This window comes from Juglans regia, chromosome 13 (assembly GCF_001411555.2).
Source record: "Juglans regia cultivar Chandler chromosome 13, Walnut 2.0, whole genome shotgun sequence".
NCBI lineage: Eukaryota > Viridiplantae > Streptophyta > Magnoliopsida > Fagales > Juglandaceae > Juglans > Juglans regia.
Window position 1 is genome coordinate 6595728 of NC_049913.1, and position 23955 is coordinate 6619682.

Genomic DNA, 23955 nt, shown 5'->3' on the forward strand with positions numbered 1-23955 from the left:
AAAGAAAAGATAGATCCATCTTAACGTTAGCTCTATGGTAAAAAAGTAAAGAATAAAAATAAATGCTTTAATTATAAAAATATTTGATAAAAATAACTCACAAACTAACGTAACTTAATACAATACGTTAAATTATAAAATTATTTTTATTGTAAAATAAATCTAACATATCATATATATATATATATATATATAAAGATATAAAGTTATGTCAAACTTATTTTTGTGGAATATTTTTGTAGTTATATCACTTGTAAAAAATAAATGCTTTTTTTTATTATTACGTAAATTAGAAATAATAAATATTTGCTACAAGAGCAAAACATAAAGGACTTGGTATCTTGAAGCAGCAATTATACAAAGCATGATATATATGCATATAGATGCAATTAGGAAGCGGTAATTAATTAAGCTTCCCACAATCAAAATCAGCCATCTTCATCACCATCCTAGGAACGTACGAAGCCAATATTTTATCCCTTAAGAAGTCCACAAACAATCCATAGCCCTGCTGGATATAACCAACCATATAAGCTGTAGTAATGAGCTGAATGCTTCTCCACTTCCTCTCGTCAGCGTACTTTTTCAAGCCAGCCTCAATCTGCTTGTATTCCTCTCTTTCTATTTGATCAGCTCTCTCTTTTGTTGCCCCACTTGGCTCTTTCAGTAGAGCCTCACCAAGACACCTGGCCAAAACGACACCATCTTCCAAGGCAGCACAACCACCTTGGCCAATTTCTGGGGTCATGGGATGGAATGCATCACCGGCCACACAGACATTTCCTTTGCTAATATTTCCCCATACAAGCTCCCAGGGATGTCTGTACCTTAGTGGGGATAATATGATACGATCCAGATCATTGTTTTCAATAACAGCCCTTACTTCATCAGGAATTTTTCCTAGCTTGTGCAACACAAATTGCTTCATTTTAGCTGGGTCATCTCCCATCTCTCTCTCTTTATCTGCATTCTCTGCAAGATTATATATGCCAATAGCAAACAAAATGAATTCCTTTATTCCAGTACTGTTTTTCTCTTTTTAGGAATTTGTACCTTCTCAACCCAAAAACTATTTGTAAATCAAAGAATCAAGCAAACACTTAGTTGGGGATGATGTCTCACCTTGGCTGGAGTGAGTCCATGACAAGAACCAATAGACGGTGTTACCATCACAAGGAAGAAAACCCGATCGAAAACCTTTCCCAAAGAACAGCATGAACCTGTCCCCAAAACTATGACCGCTCTTGAAATCTACACAGCCCCTTATGGCAGATCTCCTAGTGAAAGCCGGTTTCTTGAATTGAAGCCACTTTGCCACCACTGAGTTTACTCCATCACACCCAATCAATACCTTCCATTCACAAAGTTTATACTCTTATAATAAGGTCTAAGCAATTATATCCAAAACACTTGAGATGATTTTAACCATATCATTCAGCCCATACACAACAAACATGTATTTAGCCCATTCGAATAAATATTTATTCAGCCTATTCAAACAAAGTAAGTTCTCACTTCTCAGTATATATTCAAATGCCCGGCACATAAATAAGGAAGACAGAGCACCTGTATGAACAGGAGCAAACCACCCTTCGGCTTCTGTTTACAGAGCAATACTAAACTAAAGGTCATAATCCAGTAGCTCCTATTTTGAGTGGGATCCTTCAACGAGGTTCTTTTCTTTTTCCTTAATTTGTTATTTTTTTTTTTTGGTCCGAAATATGTACCCAGAACTTAAATTAGTACTCTTACGTTTGGTTGTGACAAACAATATTACTGTTGAACCACATAATGAACTCAATATAAATAATGAAATTACCTTGGTTTTGAGAATGGTTCCGTCAGCAAGATGAACAAGCTTATAGAAGCCTGATTCCTCTATAGAAACCACCTTGGAAGAATACCTGATGGTGCCACTTGGGAGCTCCTTTGCGAGGGTTTCCAACAACAGCTGCCTTTGAACACAACGAATTTCGTGGCCTCCACTGCGCATCACACAGCAATTATCAGGTCTGGCTTAAACACATAATATCAAAATAAAATCAGCATTGTGTTTATATCTTGGCCACCTAAGTTTACATATAGCTGGGGTTTTGTACGCGAAAGAAATGATCCGATCGAGAAAACAAAAAGAACTTTGGATGCCGGAAAAGATATTTATATCATTAAATGATCGTCTTCTTTAGCAGAAAAATAGTTTCTTCATGTATTCTACTTGAATAGGAGATGAACGCTCTCAGGACATGAAACCGCTCTGGCGCTCTCCTCCTGCCCAAAAGTTTTCAATTGCAGTAAAATTGTAAACAATGTAAATCTATGTGAATATAGCTAGGATGGACTTGCTTAGCCCCTTTTGGATGTTGGACTCTATTGAGATCAATTTAATTGAATCTAATTTTAAACTGAGTCTAATATCGAAATACTCAATTTTCAAATCATTAAATTTATCTCAATTCAAAATCTCTTTATATGTGGGATCTATAATCTTTTTCAATTCAACCCCTCTTTACACGCGAGACGTATAACTTTTTTTAAATTTTCATAAATATATTTAAATTTATTTTAACATTCAAATGCATATAAACTCATCTTAAGTGACCCTCGTATTTCTTTGTAGTTCTGAGAAAGGTTATTGCTGCTTTTTTTTTTTCTTTATCAAGTCATAGTTTTTACCTAGTATAGAGTTGATAGCTCTGAACTTTCTACAAAAACTTGGTACTGTGATTTCTTCGTAACCCTGTGTTTTTTGTGCAACATACAAGGTATTTCTTGCCACAGGATGACACAAGTTCGGCCACTGACTTCTAACATTTACGACGCTGTAACTTACTGTTTTCCTTTGATTTTTGCAAATGTCGCCTTTGAGGTTTGAAGACCTGTGATTGTAGATGTAATCACACTCCTGCACAAAAATATCTCCTGGTTATAAGTTACATGTTTTTGCGTGTTCTTGTAATGTAATGGGTAGTCAATTTCACGCTTTTGTCAAAAAAAAAAGAGCAACAATGGTGATGATGATCATTGGATGAATGAATCAGTAAAACCAAACCAAAGTAGAAGTATACTGCTTAGTACCCTTGAAGCCGTTGATGATGTTGTCGAATGGAGTCGCCAATGCCAACAGCATCTAAGGCTTTCCAAGCATTTGTATATGCTGTAATGGGAAATCCTGTGTTCCTCATTGTATCCGAGGATTCCAGTACTAAGCTTCGAATGCCCAGCCTACAAAATATAAAAATTATTTAAGATATTAATAATATATGAACATGATATTACCTTCATAATACATGAACATAAAATTAAAAAAAAAGAGAGAGGATACGTAGTACCTATGAAGTCCCAAGGATGTTGTAAGGCCAGCTATTCCACCCCCCACAATCACAATGTCTAATTCCACTCCCTCCATGATGACAATAAAGCTTTTTTTTCTTTTTCTTTTTCTAGATAGGAAGATGGTTGCAAGATATCTAGCAGATATGATATATATCCGGGGAAGAGATCAGTAATGGAAGAGTAGGCTGAACGACGAGGACGAAAGATGAATGATAAGGACCTCGTCAATAGTTTGCCTTTGACACTACTTTGACTTGCAGTTGCCAGTTGAACAGTATGGCTAGGTTTAAATATAAAAAATATTTCATTTCATCTCATTTTATTTTATTATTATAAATTTTTTAAATTTTTATAAAAAATATAATAAGTAATTCAATTTTTTTAAATATTAAAATAATAATAATATTAAAAAATAATATTATAATAATATTTTATTTAACTTTTAACTTTAATTTAAAACCATCTCGGATCGTTCGTTCGTTAAGAAAAAGAAAAAGAAACCTTCTAATACTAATTACTAAATGTTGCCATGAGTATAGCATTAAAATAAATACGATCAAGATTTCTAAAAACTTTAATTTGAAGTTGTTTTTGGAGATGAATCATTAAAAATAATAATATGGGTTTTATTATTATGTCTAGAATTACTCTTTACGTGCATATAAGTGTACAAAATATTTCCAGTTGAGTACTGCTATTATTTCCCGTGAGTGAGCTGTCTTTGGAAAAGGAGTCACGAAACTGGAATCATAGTAAATATGAGAGAAATAAAATTAATTAGGGACATTTTTTTTTTTAAGAGCAATTAGCTACTGGCATTCCAATAATTCTATCATAGTCCATTTAATATGGTAGGAGGATTTCCATTTTCCACTGCAAGAGCTGATCGGTTGAGATTGCTTGAATTACTACACTAGAATCACCTTCCAGGATTATATTGTCTAGTCCCATTTTTTCTGCTTCTCCTAGTGCCATTAGAGCTGCTGAAGCTTCACCTGAGTTTGGGTTTGATCAGTTTTAGCACTTATAGTTTTCCCCGTGCCTCTTGATCTACAAACAGATGTTGTCATTGATGGTGTAAGAGAGAGTTTCTATGATGGAATAAATTAGTTGCCTCATCTCCTCCCAAAGTTCCAAAGCACCTACCCCTAACCGAGGTAGCAACCGAACGGTCGTTAGTGTGGTAGCTATGCAATTTTTATTTTTTGAATGGCCAGTAGCTAGGAGAAGAGTAGAGTAGGAGGGTCCTACAAATTATAAGACAGTGGATGACATATAGAGAAATATATATGCAAGCTCTAAGCGTACAAGTTTCGTGTAAGAAAAAAAATAGATCCTATCATAAAAAAATGTGTAAAATTCATTTTTTTTTTTATGAAATTTACATTTTTATAAAAGACTTGTATACTTAAAATTTGTACCTAGTATTACTTTGACACACACATATATATATGAGTAATGTTATATACAATCGTGAAATACGTAAGCGCCGTGCAATCGTTTTAAAAAATAGTAGAGTCTACTATTAAAAAATTAATTTATTTTCATATAGATCTTATATTTATTCATTTTTTTAAAGCGATTGTACGACGTTTACACACTCACGATTATAAATATCATTTCTATATATATATACACACACATTCTGTCCACAAGGATGACATAGGATCCACCAGTATGGATCCTTCTTCGACTCTCTATCTCCGGCTCTCTTTGAGCGAGAAATAATAAAAAAATTTATTCATCTATCTTTTATCCTACATATTTACTTTTATTTTTTATATTACTTCTTAATTCGAAGAAACAAAATGCGTGGTAGATGAAAGTGAAACACCGCAAGAAATGTTCTACTTATATAGTATTAAACAAAATTATTAAATTGAAATCATTGTCACGTGCATGCCTTTGGCATCTCGATCTGACAATCATTAAAATTTAATCCTGTTGCCCTGTAATGCAAATTTTCATACAACAACTAGTCAACAAGTTTATACACATGATTAATGTTGCTGAGAAGGGAATAAATTTTCCTTCCTGGGCCGCGCAAGGTTCGCCCCACTCAGGGTCCAGACAGACCAGGAAACGAGAAAAGAATGAAAGGGGTAAGCTGGGTTTAGCCCAAGAAGGCCCACCCAGTGGCAATGATGGTCATGCCACCAACATGGCCTGCAGCCTTTACGGTCAGACAATAGACACGTCGCATTAAATAAACAAAGAAGCCGTCACGCAAAGGACCGGCATGTCGCATTCAATGAGCGTCCACTCACCTCTGCCACCAGGGTAGTGAGAACAGCACCCCCTCACCTTCTACCAGGGACAAGCAGAATGGAGAAGGGACGGATTGTGTGCAGTGCAACAGGACGATGGCAGACAAGATAGAGAAGACCCTGCAACCAGTGCGGCGTATAGTACGACTTAATACAATCTACTGACAACCGAGGGGACCACCGTGACCAAATATATATAGATATGAGAAAAAAATATTATATACAGAATACGTAAATATTATATAATTATTTTTAAAAAAAATAAAATTTATTATTAAAAAATTTATTTATTTTTTATGTGAATCTCGTATTTATTTATTTTTTTTAAAACGATTAAACGGCACTTGCATACTCACGATTACAAGTATCATTTCTCATATATAAGTACTGCTACACTCTCCGCTCTCAACTACCACTAGGATCTATCATTAGTTATAAGATTTTATTTTATTTTATTTATCTATTCATATATGTATTTTTTAATATTTTTTAAAAAAATAAAAAATAATATTATTATTAAAAAATATTTTCTTAATTATTAAGTAAAAAATAAATTAAAAAAATAAAGCGATAGAGATGAGCGGTAAAATAAAAATGAAAGAATAGTATTATCATCTATATATAAAAAACTCTCACATTGATTTATGCATATTTAAATCAAATAATAATAAATTATTTTTTTTTTAATTTTTTATTTGTTTTCTAGAATTATTTTTTTATATATATTTTACAATTAACATTCATTTTATATTATCAACTTAATACAAATTTTATGTATCAAAATCATCTTAATATAAATTTTATAAAGTTAATTTTAATGGATAGAAGAGAGAAAAAATAATAAAATAATGTTTGAAAAATGAATAGTACTTCTTCAATTTTGAAGAAGTACTATTTATAGCTATGCAAAAATTTAGAGATGTATAAGTCAATGTAGATAAATTTAAAGACATTTTTTAAATTTAAAGGTGCAGGTAAAGATGGAGAAACTACTACCAATGCTCTAAGAGCATTCACATTGACTTCTTCAAATAACTTTTTATCTCTAAATTTAGCTAACTTTATTAATAGTTGGTCCACATTGAATTAGCCAAACACTTTTCATCTTAAATATTAGTTACAGTAAATTTATCTTTTTCTTCAAATATGAAAAGCACTATTTCATCTTCAAATTAATTGTTTATTAATATCCGTCTCTCTCTCCAGTGTTTCCTTTCTCTCTCTTCTTCATTCTTCCTCTCCCGCATCTCCTTTCTCTATTTTCTTCATCTATTTTTTTTTCTCTTCTTCTCTTCTTCCCTCTCCGGCATCTCTTCATTCTTTCTCTTTTTCTAGTTTTTTTTTTTTTTCCTCTTCTTCTCTGTTTTTCTTCTTCTCCATTTTCTTCCCCATATGATTGTTAGACATTATAGGAGGTTATGAAAATAGAATTAATTAAAAAATAAAAATTAATTATAAAAATAAAAAATAATAATATTTTATTATTATAGAGAGTGTGATGACTAATTCAATATAGACTTTAAGTTTTGAATGATTAGCTAAAAGTAAAAAAGTTACATATTCTTTAAAATTTGAAGAGTAAAATAACCAATCCAATGCCAATGCTATAAGAGGGCTTCTTCTTTGTTAGCTCTATCTCGCTCAAGCTCCTCTTTCATTTCAGTATTCTAACTTTAGTATTGGAGGTATCCCATACCGCCCAAGTACCTCTTAATCTTGCAGGTCTATTCCGGCAGAGCATTCCGTTACCCAAGATACGAAACATGACATCAACATGTGCCATATTCAATCATAAGGTGATCACACATAAATTATAACCGACACATACATGCAATATATAGCAATGACTTTATGGACACATGATTAACCCAGATTGGCATTTCGAGAGGAGGGAATCCAATTGATACCATTCCCAAAGAACTGCATAGATCAGGGAGAAGAGGAAAGAAAAAAAAAAGAATGGACTTTTGTAATTTGTAATATTACAGTCAGACAAGAAGTACATTTGTAAGTAGCCGAACTCAGAGGCTATGCTTCTATAAACGCTTATCATCACAAGGAAGAAGACCAGATCTTTAAGTTTAACCATTCCCAATTACGAACTGCATGAATTTGTCTCAAACCCGTGATTGCGCTTGAAATCTGCACGGCCCCTATGAGAGTCAGCTTCTTGAATTGCAGCGGCTTTTGCCACCCTAGTTTTTTTGGAAAAGAAAATTGTACATATAAACTACATTCTTATTCCAGTTTCATTCCATTACGATGAGATCATCCAACTACGGAGTTATTCATTAAAAAAAATAAAAGATGATCCTAATAAAGTGATAAAAATGACATATTTTATATAGTGTGATGAAAATAAAATGAGAGGATATTATAATTTACATAGTATTACTCAAAGATTAAAAAAAAAATACTCATTTCAAAATGCACACTAATACTGCGAGTTGATTCACATTACATTCAATAAGACCCAGACTATCACATAAGATTGGTGTATGTCTCCAACACATAGTCTAAGATATCACCTCCACCCTACGCAACTTCAGCAGGTGGAAGGTTCAAAAGAGAAATCCATTCCAAAATCGATTGGCGTGAAGTGACGCAATGGGAGTATCCAATATCCCATCCTGTCTTCTTCCTTTTCATAATGGTAAAGATCCCAAATTTGCAATATTGTCTAATATACTTAAACTTACTTATTTTTATCTAGAAAGAGTGGAGAAGGGCGGCTAGTGTAGTTTCTCCCTCTGGGCGTGATCATAAGAGCCCCCACTTGCTGCGGCATGTTTGGTTTGAGCCATAGTTACTGATGTCGGATGAAGCAGCCTATCATCGTAACTCCACCAAGGTGCCAGCATGCAAATGCTTTCAAGCCTTTGGTTCACAAATTTTACTAAGGCAAATGTTTCCGAACCTAGGACCTCAGGCAAGGGAGAGAAGAACGATCCCTTAACCTTTACTAATTGGGCTACCACCTTGGTGGTTGACATACTTATGGTTGCTTCTATACTATTAAGGTAAAGTGTCTTGGAAAAAAAATAAGACCCAAATAATTATATTCAAACAAATATATGGGCTTCACTATCTTAATTAGTTAGCCCATTTACAATAAATTTGTACAGCCCATTCAATATAAACGTATTCGGCTCATTCAAACTGAGAAAGGTTTTTTAGTTTCTGGTCTGAAGTGATTGGGTACTTGGTCTGATATCCAACAAGGCAAAGCAGCTATGGTCTATATGAACAGAGAAAACCACCCTTACAGTTTCTATATATTTAAGTAAAAAGAAATATTTAGAGATTATATAAAAATAAATTTATAAATTGATATGAATTGATGCAGTACTGAGATCATAAAGGTTAATTGAGATCCCAGTACTAGTTCAAGTGTGATACTATTCATGTCCATTTAGAACATGTACTTTGATTTAACTCAACAAGATTTAGAAAATTAGAAGTATGAAAACTTTAAATAATGATTCAATCCTGACTTTTGGAGACAGAACCCCAAATGAAAACCACAAGCCTAGCTATCGGTACGCTTGATTACATTTTAGAACAAAGTAAAACCATTTATTCCTCAAACAAAACAAAACGATAAATACATGGCAGTTTGCAGCAGCAATTATATAAAACTTGCACTGACTGCATTTTAAGAATTTCTAAACAAGCTTTCCACAATCAAAATCAGCCCTCTTCAACAGCACCCCAGCAAGGAATCTGGCTAATAGTTTATCCCTGAAGAAGCTTATACCTTTTCCACCACCATCCTGAATGTAACCAAGAATATAAGCTGTAGTAATGAGGTTAATGCTTCTCCATTTCCTCTCTTTGGCATACTTCTTCAATCCTGATTCAATACTCTTATATTCATCATGATCTCTTTCTCTTTCCATTTTATCTTTTCTCTGATCATCCCCACTTGGTTTTTTCAGTAAAGCTTGACCAAGACACCTGGCCAAAACAACGCTGTCTTCCAAGGCTGAACAAGCACCTTGGCCAAGGTCAGGGGTCAAGGGATGGAGTGCATCGCCGGCTACACAGACGTTTCCTTTGCTGACATTTCCCCAAAGAAGCTCCCAGGGATGCCTGTACCTTAATGCTGATGATGTCATACCATCTAGTTCAGTGTTTTCAATTACATTCCTTATTTCATCAGGAACTTTTCCAAGTTTGCCTAACACAAATTGCTTCATCCTAGCTGGGTTATCTTCTATCTCTTTCTCTGCAAGATAGATACTTGTAAAAGAAAATTGTGACAATGCTAAGAATAGATTCCACATCCCCCCCCCCCAAGCCAACAATCAAGCACTTAGCACTGAGTTATAGGAATTAAAATGGCTAATTACCTTGGCTGGAGGGAGTCCAGATGAAAAACCAATAGACGATGTTATCATCACAAGGAAGAAAACCAGATCGAAAACCTTTACCAAAGAACTGCATGAACTTGTTCTCAAATCCATGACTGCGCTTGAAGTCTACAATGCCCCTTATGGCAGATCTCCCTGCAAAAGCCGGTTTCTTGAAATGCAGCCACTTTGCGACCACCGAGTTCACTCCATCACACCCAATTAAAACCTTCCATATATCCACAAATTAAGTTTATTCTAAAATAATAAATCCCTAGAAATTATATCCAAAACATGACCTACCTAGATGGTCAATGAATTAATTAGCTGTAAGATATATGAAATTGAATACTATAGTACTGTTAGAATAATTTCATAAGGCTGTGTTTGGATGTTCAGTTAAATTGAGTTGAGTTGAGATAATAAAATATTGTTAGAATATTATTTATTATTATTATTATTATTATTTTAAAATTTGAAAAAATTGAATTATTTATTATATTTTTTATTAAAATTTTAAAAAAATTATAATAATAAATTAAGATGAATTTAGGAAGGAATCGAAATATCATTAGACATGGTGTGTGGCATACCACGCACGCATTCATGTAAAGTTAGGATTCGAAGTTGAGGTCGCTACTCTTGTACCATGTCAGACCGCTTATTTTAAAAACATAAAATCAAACTAATTTAATTATTTAAGTTATACATGATATATTTAAATCCAAAAAAATATATATATATATTCATCATCCTCTCACCATTCTATAATGTTGCATTAAATGATACGTTCACAAATGAGATAGAATAAATAGTTCTCAATCATCTAATATCACATCATAAAAAAATGTGAAATGATAAAAATTGGGATGCTATGATTGCCAAAAAATAAAAATAAAAACATAGTACCTTAGTTCTGAGAATGGTCCCATCAGCAAGATGTACAAGCATCAAGGAGCCTGATTCCTCTACAGAAACTACCTTGGAAGAGTACCTGATCGTGCCACTTGGGAGTTCCTCTTCAAGGGTTTCCATCAACAACTTCCTTTGAACACAACGAACTTCGTGTTTTGAACTGCAAATCACATCATGTACATAAATTATCCGGTCTGGCTCAAACGCCTCATCTTGATTCTAATATCAAAATAAAGCCAGCATCATTGAATATAAAATTTTGGTCATCTAAGCTTTACATAGCTGCGTTTTTGTACTAGAAAGAAATGATCCAAGAATCGCAAATTAACTTCGGATAGAAAAGAGATGGCTGTAATGTCCGTCGTCTTTTTTGCAGAACAATAGGTTTTTTCATGACTTGTCTGATTGCATGGGAGGGGATGGCTTGCTTGGGACTTGGGGCATGGTCTTTATCATTGCGAGAGATTCATATCACCGCTCTGATCAAAGTTAAATATCAACCCAAGTGTGAACAGTAGCTCTTCAATAGTCTTAGATAACTGCTCAAAATATCAGGCTTGTCTGAAAAAATCAAGCTTGTATCTAAATATCCAACTTGTCTCCAAAATATCAAGTTTGTCTCTTACAGCTACTTTTATTATTTGTTTGTCTCCTGAAGCTTCTCCTATAAAATGAGATCATATTGTAAACAAAATAGTGTCTGTGGGACATAAAAGAAGACCATTTGTAGAGATAGAGATAATCTTGTTAGAGTTTGTATATTTTGTACAAACACTTTGAAATCTACTGTTTCCGCTACAGTGGACGTAGGTAAATTGCCGAATCACTTACATATTGTCTCTATCTTGTGTTTGGATGTTTTTGATACAACAATCAGGACATGAAAGTTGAAGCCAGTAAACCCAAGCTACCGTCGAGAGGTTATGTGTGTGTGTGAGTGTGAGGAAGAAGTACAATTATCATTTTTCAGCGCATTAACTTACTGTTTTCCTTCGGCTTCAAATGACATCTTTGAGGTTTGAAGCCCTGAAATTGTAGAGGTAGTCACATTCCTGCACGTACACGATAGAAGATGTGCGCTGGTTAGTAAAACCAAAACAACGTGGAAGTTGCATCGTATATGGCATGCATGCATATATATGGATCTAATGATGATCTGGAAAAAGAAAAAAAGAAAAAAATCTGGACGGATTGAGGAGATCGAGGTTGAGTCCTCCTACTTACTCAAGAAGCCGGTGATGATGTGGTCGAAGAGAGGAGCCAAGGCCAACAGCATCTAGGGCCTTCCAAGCATTTGTCCATGTCATGAAGGCAAAACCTGTGACTCTCAAACTATCCGAGGATTCCAATACTAGGCTTCGAATGCCCAGCCTGCAATTAAAATTATTTATGTTATTTAATTAAGGTATTAATACCCATTTTTATACCTCCATGGCCGAACATGATCATGATGTATGTATGTATGTATGTATGTATGTATGTATACGTAACGCATACACATTCAAATTAAAAAGAGATTGAGATCGATCAAAGGGTGTGTGTAGGTACCTATGAAGTCCCAAGGATGTTGTAAGGCCAGCAATTCCAGCTCCCACAATCACTATGTCTTCGGCCACTCCCTCCATGTTAAGGATCTTTTGATATCTCTTTTTTTTTTTTTCCTGGGGAAGAGATTGGAATAAATTTTCGATCGTCTAGTAGTAGTACTTAAGATTACAAACCGATAATTAAGTCTCTTTATAAAGACTGTCGTGTGAGAACAGACTGGGATCATCAGGCCATTCAGATCATAACAACTTGTAGTGCTATCTAATATTATTGAAGATAGTGACATGCGACCAAAATGACAAAGTTGATAACGGAAGCTAACACGTAAATTTGATGTTAACGGTATAATAATTTATATATACATATATGTATAAAATACGTTATAATTTCAAATCTACTGGCCTGTTAATGTTAGGTACGTTTTGGCCTGCATTAATTGTCCCGAATCTCTAGGGGACTCATCATTCATGAACCCACCCAATTATTGTTCTTGTTTTGGCCGATATATATATATATACATATATACATATATATATATATATATCGGGTACGTCTTAGCTCCGCAATTAGCTAGTGGGAGGAAAACGATCGATTTATATAGAATATATTTTGGATGGGTGAGTTTTGTATAATTTTTTTGGAAAAAAGTGAGAGATACCGCGACAACATGATGAAAAGTATTCATTAATATTTCATAGTGAGCTCAACTTTTTCTTTCAAAGGCGCACTGAGATAGTTGATTTGCACACCGGGCCTGTAATTCTATCCACCATTCTAATTATAATTAAATTTAAACCCATAAACTTTCAAGATTTTTTAATTATGACACATGCAGCTTTACAATAACTCCTTTATTTCGATCGATCCTTTCAAGTAGCGCAGGCAACTCATGTGCTCGTTAAAGATCACTAGAAATTAATCTTGTGAAAGAAAAATGAAGCATGGAGCTCATGCATTAGCATTACTTACTACAGCTAGCTCAACTGCATGCATTTTCTCGTTGATATGATCACTTTGCCATCACCCTGTACGCTGTAAAATTGTTGGATTGTAAATTGAACATGATAAGCCATTCATATAAATTGGGTCCATAAATTTTGATCCTTTATTCTGAAAGGTCGGCCTGGGCCTGCGGCTCATGATCCAGTACAAACTAATGTAAAAATTATTCTCCAAGGATGCGTCGTTGGGACTCGAACAAGTACAAACTGGTTAATGAACTGACCATTGGACCATCCCAGTGTCGCGCTGTTTGACGGCAGGTATTATATTCGCACCTAAAACGAAAAGTTATAACTTTTCATCCCATCGTTTAGTCATCTATAAATACATTTAACAATCCAATTTCAAAATTCTCTCTCCTAAATTTTTTTTTCTTTTTTCAAAACTTGTTGTTAGTATATGTTATTTCGGCAGGGAATAGATTTATAATCTTTTTAATGAATAATAAAATCTGAAAGTATTTGGATTTAATCTTGTATGTGCATAACGCAATTAAACAAACAAATTTATTCCAGATTTCATTATATCTTGAAAGTAAATTTGCTTATAACTTATAATCCATATTCATATCATTAGTGGTGGGGACGAATATCACCTTAAAGAAAGCGACGTTGTAACACGCCGTCAAGCAAACTCTTTTCTGACATTATTTTTTTCTTTTGCAGCCACTTTGAACCAACAAAAAATGAGCTCAATGCTTCTCCATTTCCTCTCTTTGGAAAACCTCATTTCAATCCTCTCATATTCCTCTATTTCTCTTTGATTATTTTTCTCATGTTTCCCCACCTATTTCTTTCAATAGAGCCTCGGCAAAACACCTTGTGTTTTGTCGTCTTCCCGAGCAGCACAACCTCCTTGGCCAATGTCTAGGGTCATGGGATGGAATGCATCTCTGTCTACACGGACTTTTCCTTTGCTTATATTTCCCCAAAGGAGTTTCCAGGGTTATCTGTATCTTAATGGGTACGGGACAAAACTATCCAAAATAGTGTTTTCTACGACAGCCCTTACTTCGTCGGGCATTTTTCCAAGCTTGCTTAATACAAACTGCTTCTTTTAGCTGGAGTTATCTTATGTTTGATCTTTCTCTACAAGAAAATTGAACAACACTTTTGATAATGCAAATCAAATAACAATTTGTAAAGAAACTACTACTTAATTCAAGTGTATAACATCTAATCTCTCGTTGTTTCAATTTTCATGTACCGATACTTAGTGACTCCAAAAATTATTTTTAATAGAGAAAAAATCAAAGATTCAAAGAACCTCTTTGTTAAGGTAAATGGGTAATGGAAATAAGATAACAGACTGAACACAGAAATATTCTTGTGATTCTCATTGATTTCATATGTAGTACAGTAGTGATATTTATACACAAATGAAAAGAGAATATTATTGTTATAACAGAAAGGGACACATATGGATTTACAAAATATTCTAGACTATTCTAGACTTGCATTCTTGAGGTGTATTCGATGAATAGGTTGCGAGCCAAGCAATCCTGGAAGAATTGTGAGGCTTGATTGAAGTGTGTAGAATCTGGAAATGGAAAGAGACTTTGTGAGAATATCCGCAAGTTGATCCTTATTAGAGAGAAAAGACACTTGAAGAGTTTTGGCATGAATTCGTTCCCAAACGAAATGATAATCAATATCAACATGTTTTGTTTGGGAATGCATCACCGGATTCACTGAGAGGTAAGTAGCTCCCAAATTATCACAATAGAGAGTTGGAGGCTTTAACAAAAAAAAAAAACCCAATTTTGATAAAAGAGACTGTATCCAAATTAATTCACATGTTGCATGGGCTAAGGCCTTGTACTCAGCCTCAGTGTTGGACCTTGCGATGGTGGATTGCTTCTTTGAGCTCCAACAGACTAAGTTTTTGCTATAAAACACGCAATCCTCCAATTGAATTTCTATCATCTGGGCATCCCGCCCAATCGGCATCGAAAAAAGCAGCCAATCTAGGAGAAAGGGAGGGTGTGATGAGCAAGCCATAGTCCAAAATTTGTTTGAGATAATGTAAAATACGTTTAACAGATTGCTAATGAGATATATAAGGAGCATGTATAAACTGGCATATCCGATTCATTAAGAAAGCCAAATCGAACCTAGTGAACAACAAATATTGTAAACTACCCAACATACTTTTGTACAGTGATGGGTCTTCCATAGAAGTAGAGTCAAATGCAGAGAGTTTTGTAGAAGGGGACATAGGACTACTCACAAGTTTACAATTGGTCATGTTAGTTTTCTTGAGCAAGTCAAGAATGTTTTTTTTTTTTTTTCGAGATAGTACAAGACTAGTAGAATCACAGTGACATTCTATGCCCAAGAAATAATGAAGGGCACCCAGATCTTTAAGAGGAATATCAACACTTAACAATGTAATAAGCTGAGTAAGAGCATGCATATTCGAGCCAGTAAGAACCACTTCATCAACATATTCTAGAAAGTAAATAGTCACAGACTGATGTCAATAGATAAACAATGAAGTATCAGATTTCGACACAGCAAATCCCAAATCCAACAGTTTTGAACTCAGACGTGCATACCACGCATGAGGGGCTTGTTTGAGGCCGTATAAAACTCGATTGAGCTTGCCAACATGGTGAGGAAATTGTGGGTGAATAAAACTCGTTGGCTGTGACATAAAAACATTCTCATCCAGTGTCCGATGAAAAAAAAGCATTTTGCATGTCTAATTGGTGGATCAGCCATCCAAAAGAAATAGCAATAGAAAGAACTAATCTGATGGATGTAGGCTTCACAACAGGACTAAAGGTTTTTTAGTAGTCCAGGCCTTCGAGTTGACTGTAGCCTTTGGCTACAAGTTTTGCTTTTCTATGCTCTATTGATCCATCAGAGAGATGTTTAGTCTTAAAAATCCACCGACAGCCCACAAGGTTTTGAGAGAGAGTAGAAGGGACCAAGGTCCATGTATTATTAGAGAGGAGAGCATCAAACTCAAGTTGCATGGCCTTTCTCCATTCGGGAAATTTAGATGCCTCAGTGACAAATGAGGGTTCGTCAGGGGTAGCAGCAGAGGTGACATGGGCATGGGGTTGAGGCTAAGAGATGGTGTCGTCGATTTGAAATTTGGAAAATGGAGGTGAAATTTTTTGCTCTGGTTTGCATAGGATAAACTGAAGAGGACGACGACAGGATGGGAGAAGATTGTTCGGGAGAAGAGGAAGGTACCCTAGATGAAGTATCTGAAGGGCTGGGTTCATGTGTGGGCTCGGGAGATTGAGTAGAAGATGTAGGTGAAATGAAATGTGGGCCAGAAGAGTTAGGAGAAGTAGGTATGGATTGGTAAGGATAATTAGTCTGAGAGGAAGTTAGAGGATGCCCAGTGGCATTAGACACACGTGAGGAAATGGCAGGACACATTGATGGATTAGCAGGCTGTGAAAGAATAAGACCAGGTAAAATGGGTCGAGAAGGAGGCGACGGGCTAGGGGATTGTTTTGAAAAAAAAAATTCACATTCATCAAATAGTACATCCCAAGATATGTACATTCGGGCAGTAGGAACATGAAAACATAAATAACCATAATGATCATAACTATAGATGAGAAACACACATGAAATAGAGCGAAAATTCAACTTATGTTTATTATATGGTTTGAGGTTGGGCCAACAGATGCACCCAAAAGTTTTTAAGAAAGTGTAATTGGGACACTTGTGAAACAACACTTCAAATTGACATTTATGATGCAAAACATGAGCGGGTAGTTGATTAATTAATAAAACTACAGTGGTAAAGGCATCGGACCAATAAGTTTGAGGAGTAGAAGAGAAAGCAAGAAGCGCAAGACCAGTCTCAACAATGCGCCAGTATTTTCCATTTTGAGAGTGGGCATATGGTCAAGATAAACGATAAGAAATTTCAAAAGAATGTAAAACAGTTGAGAGATCTGAATCCTCCACCCCAATCAGATTGTAATGCATGTCTTTTTGTATTAAGAAGAGTTTCCACATGACGTTTGAAAGATAAAAAGATAACGACTACATCATATTTACATTTTAATGGAAACAACCATGTAAACCTGTTATGATCATCAACAAAAGAGAAATAATATCTAAGACCACCACGTGACAAAATTGGAGCAGGACCCCAAACGTCTGAAAAAAGAAGCTGAAGTGGAGCAGTAGACCGAGAATCAAAATGAGTATAAGGAAGTTGACTTCACAAGAAGAGAAACTTGTGAAATTATTATGTGGACAAGTTGCATGGATGGATGGCCTAATCGCATGTGCCATTGGAAGGGGGAAACATGTGCACCAGTGTAAGCATGATGAGAGGACAACTCAATAGGGAAGACATACATCCCGTTGCTAGTAGGACCTTGAAGGAGGATTTTCTTGGTGCATGATATAGCTGAGAGAGAAGGGGACGGTGGAGCTGCCAACATGATGGATGGGAAGAGAGTTGCCATCACCTACATGCACCTGTTCATCTCCCTTGTACTCGGATGGATTAAGAGACAAGTTAGAAAAATTATGAGTAAAGTGATGTGTAGCAGTAGAATCGGGGTACCAATTATTATCAACTGATGAAGCTATGTCGTGAGTGAAAGAAGGGGCAGAGGGGAAATGAGTAGATAAGGAAGGAGGTGGGGGTGATTGATAGTTGTGATCAAACCTAAGTAACATGTGAGTGTTGTATGGCCTTGTCTATGGCAAACCTGACATGAGGGACGATTTGGTGAAAAATAAGATGGGTTGAACCGACCACCATTTTGGCCTTTCTGACGTCCTCTGTAACCTCCTCTGCCTCGAGACAAACCTCTTCCTTTGTGCTGAAATTAGTGGAGTGTTTGGAAGTGGAGTTGGCTAAGAATTCGGGTGATGCAGTAAGGATAGTCTGTTGATGGGATAATCGAGACTCATGGGTAAGTGACTATAGACTTGTGAAGGGTTGAAGGGGTCTACCCGTGTAGTGATTGAGGTTACAACCGAATCAAAATCAATTCCCAAGCCAGCGAACATAAAAGTTATGAACTTAGAATAGGTTAAGATTTTACCAGCAGCAAGTAGCAATAAGAGCGTCACGAAGGAGCTTATCTTTTTTATAATACTTAACAATAGAGTCAGATTATTTCTGAAGTGTGGCCAGTTGGTACTGAATTTGCATGTACGAGCTTAGGACTGGCTGCAAAGAGATCCTCCAAGATTGTCCAGATTTCTCGATATGTGGAAGCATCAAGACCATGAGCTATCAAGCTTTCTGATAAAGAAGAAATAAGCACACTCATAATGGCCTGGTCTTGTTGTTTCCAGGCTAAATAATCGGCACTGGGTTTTATGGGACTTTCATCAAGCAGCTGAGGGGTGTCAACAGAACCATCAATATAGCCATATAAATTCTACCCTTTAAGGTAAGACATAAGTTGAGCCTTCCACAAAAGATAGTTATCATGGTTTAATTTAATAGTGATGAAATGGGTAGGAGATGGGAGGGAAAAACTGGGGGAGGATGGTGTTTCGGCCATGGAAGAGTTTGGACGTGAGTCCTATTCGGCTCTGATACCATAATGGAAAGAAGATAATAAACTGAATACAGAAATATTATTGCGATTCTCATTGATTTCATATGCAGTATAATAGTGATATTTATACACAAATGAAGAGAGAATATTCTTGTTATAACAGAAAGGGACACGTATGGATTTACAAAATATTCTAGACTTGCATTCCTGAGGTGTATTCAATGAAAAGGCTTTGTCGTCCTTCTCATCTTAAGTGAATGTAGTGGTATTGTTAACAAGTGCTCACCTTGGCTAGACGGAATCCAAGTGCAAAACCAATAGACAGAGTTACCATCACAAGGAACAAAACCAAACCAAACACCATTCCCAAAGAAGTGCATGGTTATGGGTGCAAACCTATGACTAAACTTGAAATACACCCCATGATGGCAAATATCCCGATGGAAGACGGTTTCTTCAAACCCGGCCACTTTGCCACCACTGAGTTGACTCCCTCACACCCAATCAAAACCTTTGAATTCACAACATCGGTACTCCGATAAGCCCTAAGCAATTAGAATGAAGAACACATGGATAATTACTATTAATTCATTACCCCAATTACGTACTTAAGACCCCTTTAAAAATTTCTAATCAGGAATTATCCTTAAACATAATTGGATTTCATCAAATTGGACACTACAAACATTTAAAGCTATCCTTACAAGATTTTCTCTTCAGAATTGGACCATTTGACTAGTTCAAGCAAAATTGAAAAGGACCTTAATTGATAATTGGGTAAGTGAAATGAATTTACCTTGATTTGAAAAGTGGTTCCATCAGCAAGATGCACAAGCTTATAGAATCTTGTTTCCTCTATACAAACCACATTGGAAGAGTACCAAATGGTCTGTTATCCAACAAGGCAAAGCGGCTATAGCCTAAATGAACAGAGAAAGCCACCCTTACAGCATCAATATATTTAAATAAAACTAAGATCATAAAGGTTAACGATGACTGTAGTCATTCTTCATCAGTGTGATATTGTTCATGCCCATTTAGACGATTTACTTTAATTAGCTGTACAAGATTTAGAAGTAGAACAACTTAAATTAATGTTTCAATCGTATGTTGGAGACTGAACCCCAAATGAAATCATGATCCTTATTTCTTTCCATGGAAACAAGTACCTGTTGGGTGGTCATAAGCTCTCTCAACCCCAAAAGTTAGTTCAAGGGGTGAGGTTTTCCCTTACAATCATAAACAGGCCACAACCTTGTCCAACCCTTTCCACAACCAATGTAGGATTACCCCAACAGTACCAACAAACCCCAAGCCTAACAATAGGCTTGATTACACTTTAGAACAAATAAAAGCCACTCATTCCTCAAACAAACAAAGCAACAAATACTTAGCATTTTGCAGTAGCAATTATACAAAGCATATGCACTCACCGCATTTTAAGAATTTCTAAACAAGCTTTCCACAATCAAAATCAGCCCTCTTCAACAGCAACCCAGCAAGGAATCTGGCTAGTATTTTATCCCTTAAGAAGCTTCTCGCTTTTCCACTACCATCCTGAATGTAACCAATAATATAAGCTGTAGTAATGAGGTTAATGCTTCTCCATTTCCTCTCTTTGGCATACTTCTTCAATCCCAATTCAATCCTCTTATATTCATCATGATCTCTTTCTCTTTCCGTTTTGTCTTTTCTCTGATCCCCACTTGGTTTTTTCAATAGAGCTTGACCAAGACACCTGGCCAAAACAACGCCGTCTTCCAAGGCAGAACAACCACCTTGGCCAAGGTCAGGGGTCATGGGATGGAGTGCATCGCCGGCTACACAGACGTTTCCTTTGCTGACATTTCCCCAAAAAAGCTCCCAGGGATGCCTGTACCTTAATGCCGATGATGTCATACCATCTAGTTCAGTGTTTTCAATTACATTCCTTATTTCATCAGGAACTTTTTCAAGCTTGCCTAACACAAATTGTTTCATCCTAGCCGGGTTATCTTCTATCTCTTTATCTGCAAGATAGATACATGTAAAAGAAAATTGTGACAATGCTAAGCATAGATTTCAGTAGTGAAATATATGCCATTACAATTGTCATGGAAACATGAATATTATACATGTGGAAACTAGATATTATTTCAACTGTAGAGGGAGGGAATTTGGAGAGCATCCCAGACAAGAATCCTGTTTCAAAAGGCATTCTTCTCCACATAATGCAGTAGTATTAATTTTGTCATCCTATTTTTGGTTCTAATATAATCTGTTACTCCAGAAACTGTACCCTTTTTAAAGCCAAGAATCAAGCCATTAGCACTGTGTTAAAGGAAATAAGATGGCTAATTACCTTGGCTGGAGGGAGTCCAGGTGAAAAACCAATAGACCTTGCTATCATCACAAGGAAGAAAACCAGATCGGAAACCTTTCCCAAAGAACTGCATGAACTTGTTCTCAAATCCATGATTGCGCTTGAAGTCAGCAAAGCCCCTTATGGCAGATCTCCCTGCGAAAGCTGGTTTCTTGAAATGCAGCCACTTTGCTACCACCGAGTTCACTCCATCACACCCAATTAAAACCTTCCATTCACAAGTTTTAAAGTTTATTCTACAATAATAAATCCCAAGAAATTATATCCAAAACATGACCTACCTATATGCTCTCATTAAGCCCGCCTTCAAAGTAAGTTTGTATTCGGTCTATAAAAATTAAATTAGTTTTCAGTTTATACATAACAGTACCTCGTACTCAAACGGTGTCGAGTGCCCAAAGTAGGAACAACCCAACGTCCCATTTAGCTTCCACTTCTGTAGTAATGAAAATGTAAGGCATGATCTGATATATATAGCTCCTATCTCGGTAGGGTCCAAAAGAGGAGGGGTTTAGACGGTCTCATCTTCCTTTCTTTTTCTTTTTTTTTTTTTTTTTTTAAGAAATAGTTGCTATTAAAATTCGAGCCAGTAGTGTTGGGTAGTCGAAAACTCTGCTCCCACGAGGTTTTCAACTTTTTTTTTTTTTTTCAAGTCAAATGGCTTAACGTGACTTCAATTCAATTTTTTTTTATATAAGTACATAATTAGCTGTAAGATAAATGAAATTGAATACTGTAGTATGTTAGAATAATTTCATTAAATCATTAGACATGACCTGCGCCATGTCACGTCTTCGTGTAAAGTTTGGATTCTTCGAACTTAGAACTTAAAAGGCCACTACTCCTAAACCAGGTTAAATCATTAAACACATGAGTACCTTAGTTCTGAGAATGGTCCCATCAGCAAGATGCACAAGCATCAAGGAGCCTGATTCCTCTAAACAAACCACCTTGGAAGAGTACCTGATCGTCCCACTTGGAAGTTCCTCTGCAAGGGCTTCCAACAACAACTTCCTTTTAACACAACGAACTTCGTGTTCTGCACTGCAAACCACATGTACAGCAATTATCCTGTCTGGCTCAAACGCCTCATTTTGATTCTAATATCAATAAGAAAGCCCAGCATTGTGTACATAGCTGCGTTTTTGTACGAGAAAGAAATTATCCAAGAATCACAAATTAACTTCGGATAGAAAGAGATGGTTGTAATTTCCGTCGTCTTTTTTGCAGAAAAATAGGTTTTTTTCACCGCTCTCAGGACTTGAAAGTTGATACCGCTCACTCGCTCATGCAAGAGAACCCAAAGCTAGCTTTTTCAATTGCAGTAAAAAAATATCCCTCCCAAGAATCATGAATCTTAAAAACTTCCAAAAAACAAAAAAACAGAACATCCTATTCCAGTGCTGTCACTTACTGTTTTCCTTTGGCGTCAAATGAAATCTTCGAGGTTTGAAGCCCTGAAATTGTAGAGGTAGTCACATTCCTGCACACGATAGAAGATTTGTGGTGTTCAGTAAAACCAAAACCAGCGTGGAAGTTGCATCATATATGGAGGTAATGATCTGGAAAAAATAATCTGGACGGATTAAGGAGATCGAGGTTGAGTTGTGAGTACTCCTACTTACTCAAGAAGCCGTTGATGATGTTGTCGAAGAGAGGAGGCAAGGCCAACAGCATCTAGGGCCTTCCAAGCATTTGTCCATGTTGTGAAGGCAAATCCTGTGGTTCTCAAACTATCCGAGGATTCCAATACAAGGCTTCGAATGCCCAGCCTGCGATTAAAATTATTTATGTTATTTAATTAAGGTATAATTAATACCCATCATGTTTATACCTTAATGGCCGATCGAACATGATGATTACGGATCACAAAAAAGAGATGGAGATCAAAGGGTGTGTCATGTACGTACCTATGAAGTCCCAAGGATGTTGTAAGGCCAGCAATTCCAGCTCCCACAATCACTATGTCTTCGGCCACTCCCTCCATGATATTTTGGCTGATGATCTTGATATATCTTTTTTTTTTTTTTCCTGGGGATGAGATTGGAATAAATTTTTTATCCTCCAGTGGTAGTTAAGATTACATGAAATCGATGAGTCTTTTTATAAAGATATGAGTTGTACAAGCTGGACAGCTTGGGAGGAAGATCATAACAATTTGTAGACGTGGTTCTACTTCTACATGTTAAAACAAAGTTGATTACGGAAGCTAGCTGACACGTAAATTGGATCTTAAGGATATGATAATAATTTATATATACATGTGCTTGTGTGTGTGTGTATATATATATATATATATATATCGGTCAAAATAAGAACAATAATTGTGTTCATGAACGAGTCGGCCAGAAGATCAAATTCTGGATCACAAATGGCAGGGACCTAACACGTAAATTTGACGTATGACGTTACGTATTTTACACACACACAAATATATAAATAAACATGACATATATATACATATATCTTATATATAATAAACGTCAATAAGCAGGCAGGTGCCGTTTATCATTTCTTCCGAATTTGCCCCTGTATTTCAATTCATTTTACGGGAATGTCCCCGCAAACTGGTGTCGGTTTAGCAAAATATTTTAATGTTATTTTCTTTTCCAATTCTTCCGGACTCCACATAAATTCTACTATTTTATCTACTTATTTTTTTAATCTGTTTTATTTATT

The 23955-nt window shown here is 35.8% G+C and overlaps 3 protein-coding genes and 1 pseudogene across 4 annotated transcripts; all 4 read right to left on the reverse strand.

Annotated features, from left to right (window-relative positions):
* Positions 1–251: 251 nt before the first annotated feature.
* LOC108993298 (monooxygenase 2-like) lies at positions 252–3515 on the reverse strand. Its single transcript, XM_018968163.2, has 6 exons — positions 3330–3515; positions 3076–3222; positions 2831–2902; positions 1820–1985; positions 1123–1351; positions 252–972 (listed from the first exon to the last, which is right to left on the reverse strand). The coding sequence occupies exons 1-6, from the start codon at positions 3404–3406 to the stop codon at positions 404–406; spliced, it is 1260 nt and encodes a 419-aa protein (XP_018823708.1). The 5' UTR covers positions 3407–3515; the 3' UTR covers positions 252–403.
* Positions 3516–9054: 5539 nt separating this feature from the next.
* On the reverse strand, positions 9055–23501 carry LOC108993351 (monooxygenase 2-like). The gene is made up of 7 exons (XM_035684589.1): positions 23264–23501; positions 12416–12492; positions 12092–12238; positions 11851–11919; positions 10862–11027; positions 9953–10181; positions 9055–9828 (listed from the first exon to the last, which is right to left on the reverse strand). The coding sequence occupies exons 2-7, from the start codon at positions 12490–12492 to the stop codon at positions 9266–9268; spliced, it is 1251 nt and encodes a 416-aa protein (XP_035540482.1). The 5' UTR covers positions 23264–23501; the 3' UTR covers positions 9055–9265.
* LOC108993330 lies at positions 14042–19806 on the reverse strand (annotated as a pseudogene).
* Positions 19984–23498, reverse strand: LOC108993352 (monooxygenase 2-like). 2 transcript variants are annotated; one of them, XM_018968238.2, is made up of 6 exons: positions 23187–23498; positions 22902–23048; positions 22691–22759; positions 22155–22320; positions 21256–21484; positions 19984–20923 (listed from the first exon to the last, which is right to left on the reverse strand). In XM_018968238.2, the coding sequence occupies exons 1-6, from the start codon at positions 23261–23263 to the stop codon at positions 20364–20366; spliced, it is 1248 nt and encodes a 415-aa protein (XP_018823783.2). In that variant the 5' UTR covers positions 23264–23498; the 3' UTR covers positions 19984–20363. The 2 variants fall into 2 exon arrangements, with proteins under 2 accessions (XP_018823783.2, XP_035540483.1); XM_035684590.1 differs by having other exon boundaries at positions 22898–23048; positions 23187–23296.
* Positions 23502–23955: the final 454 nt, after the last annotated feature.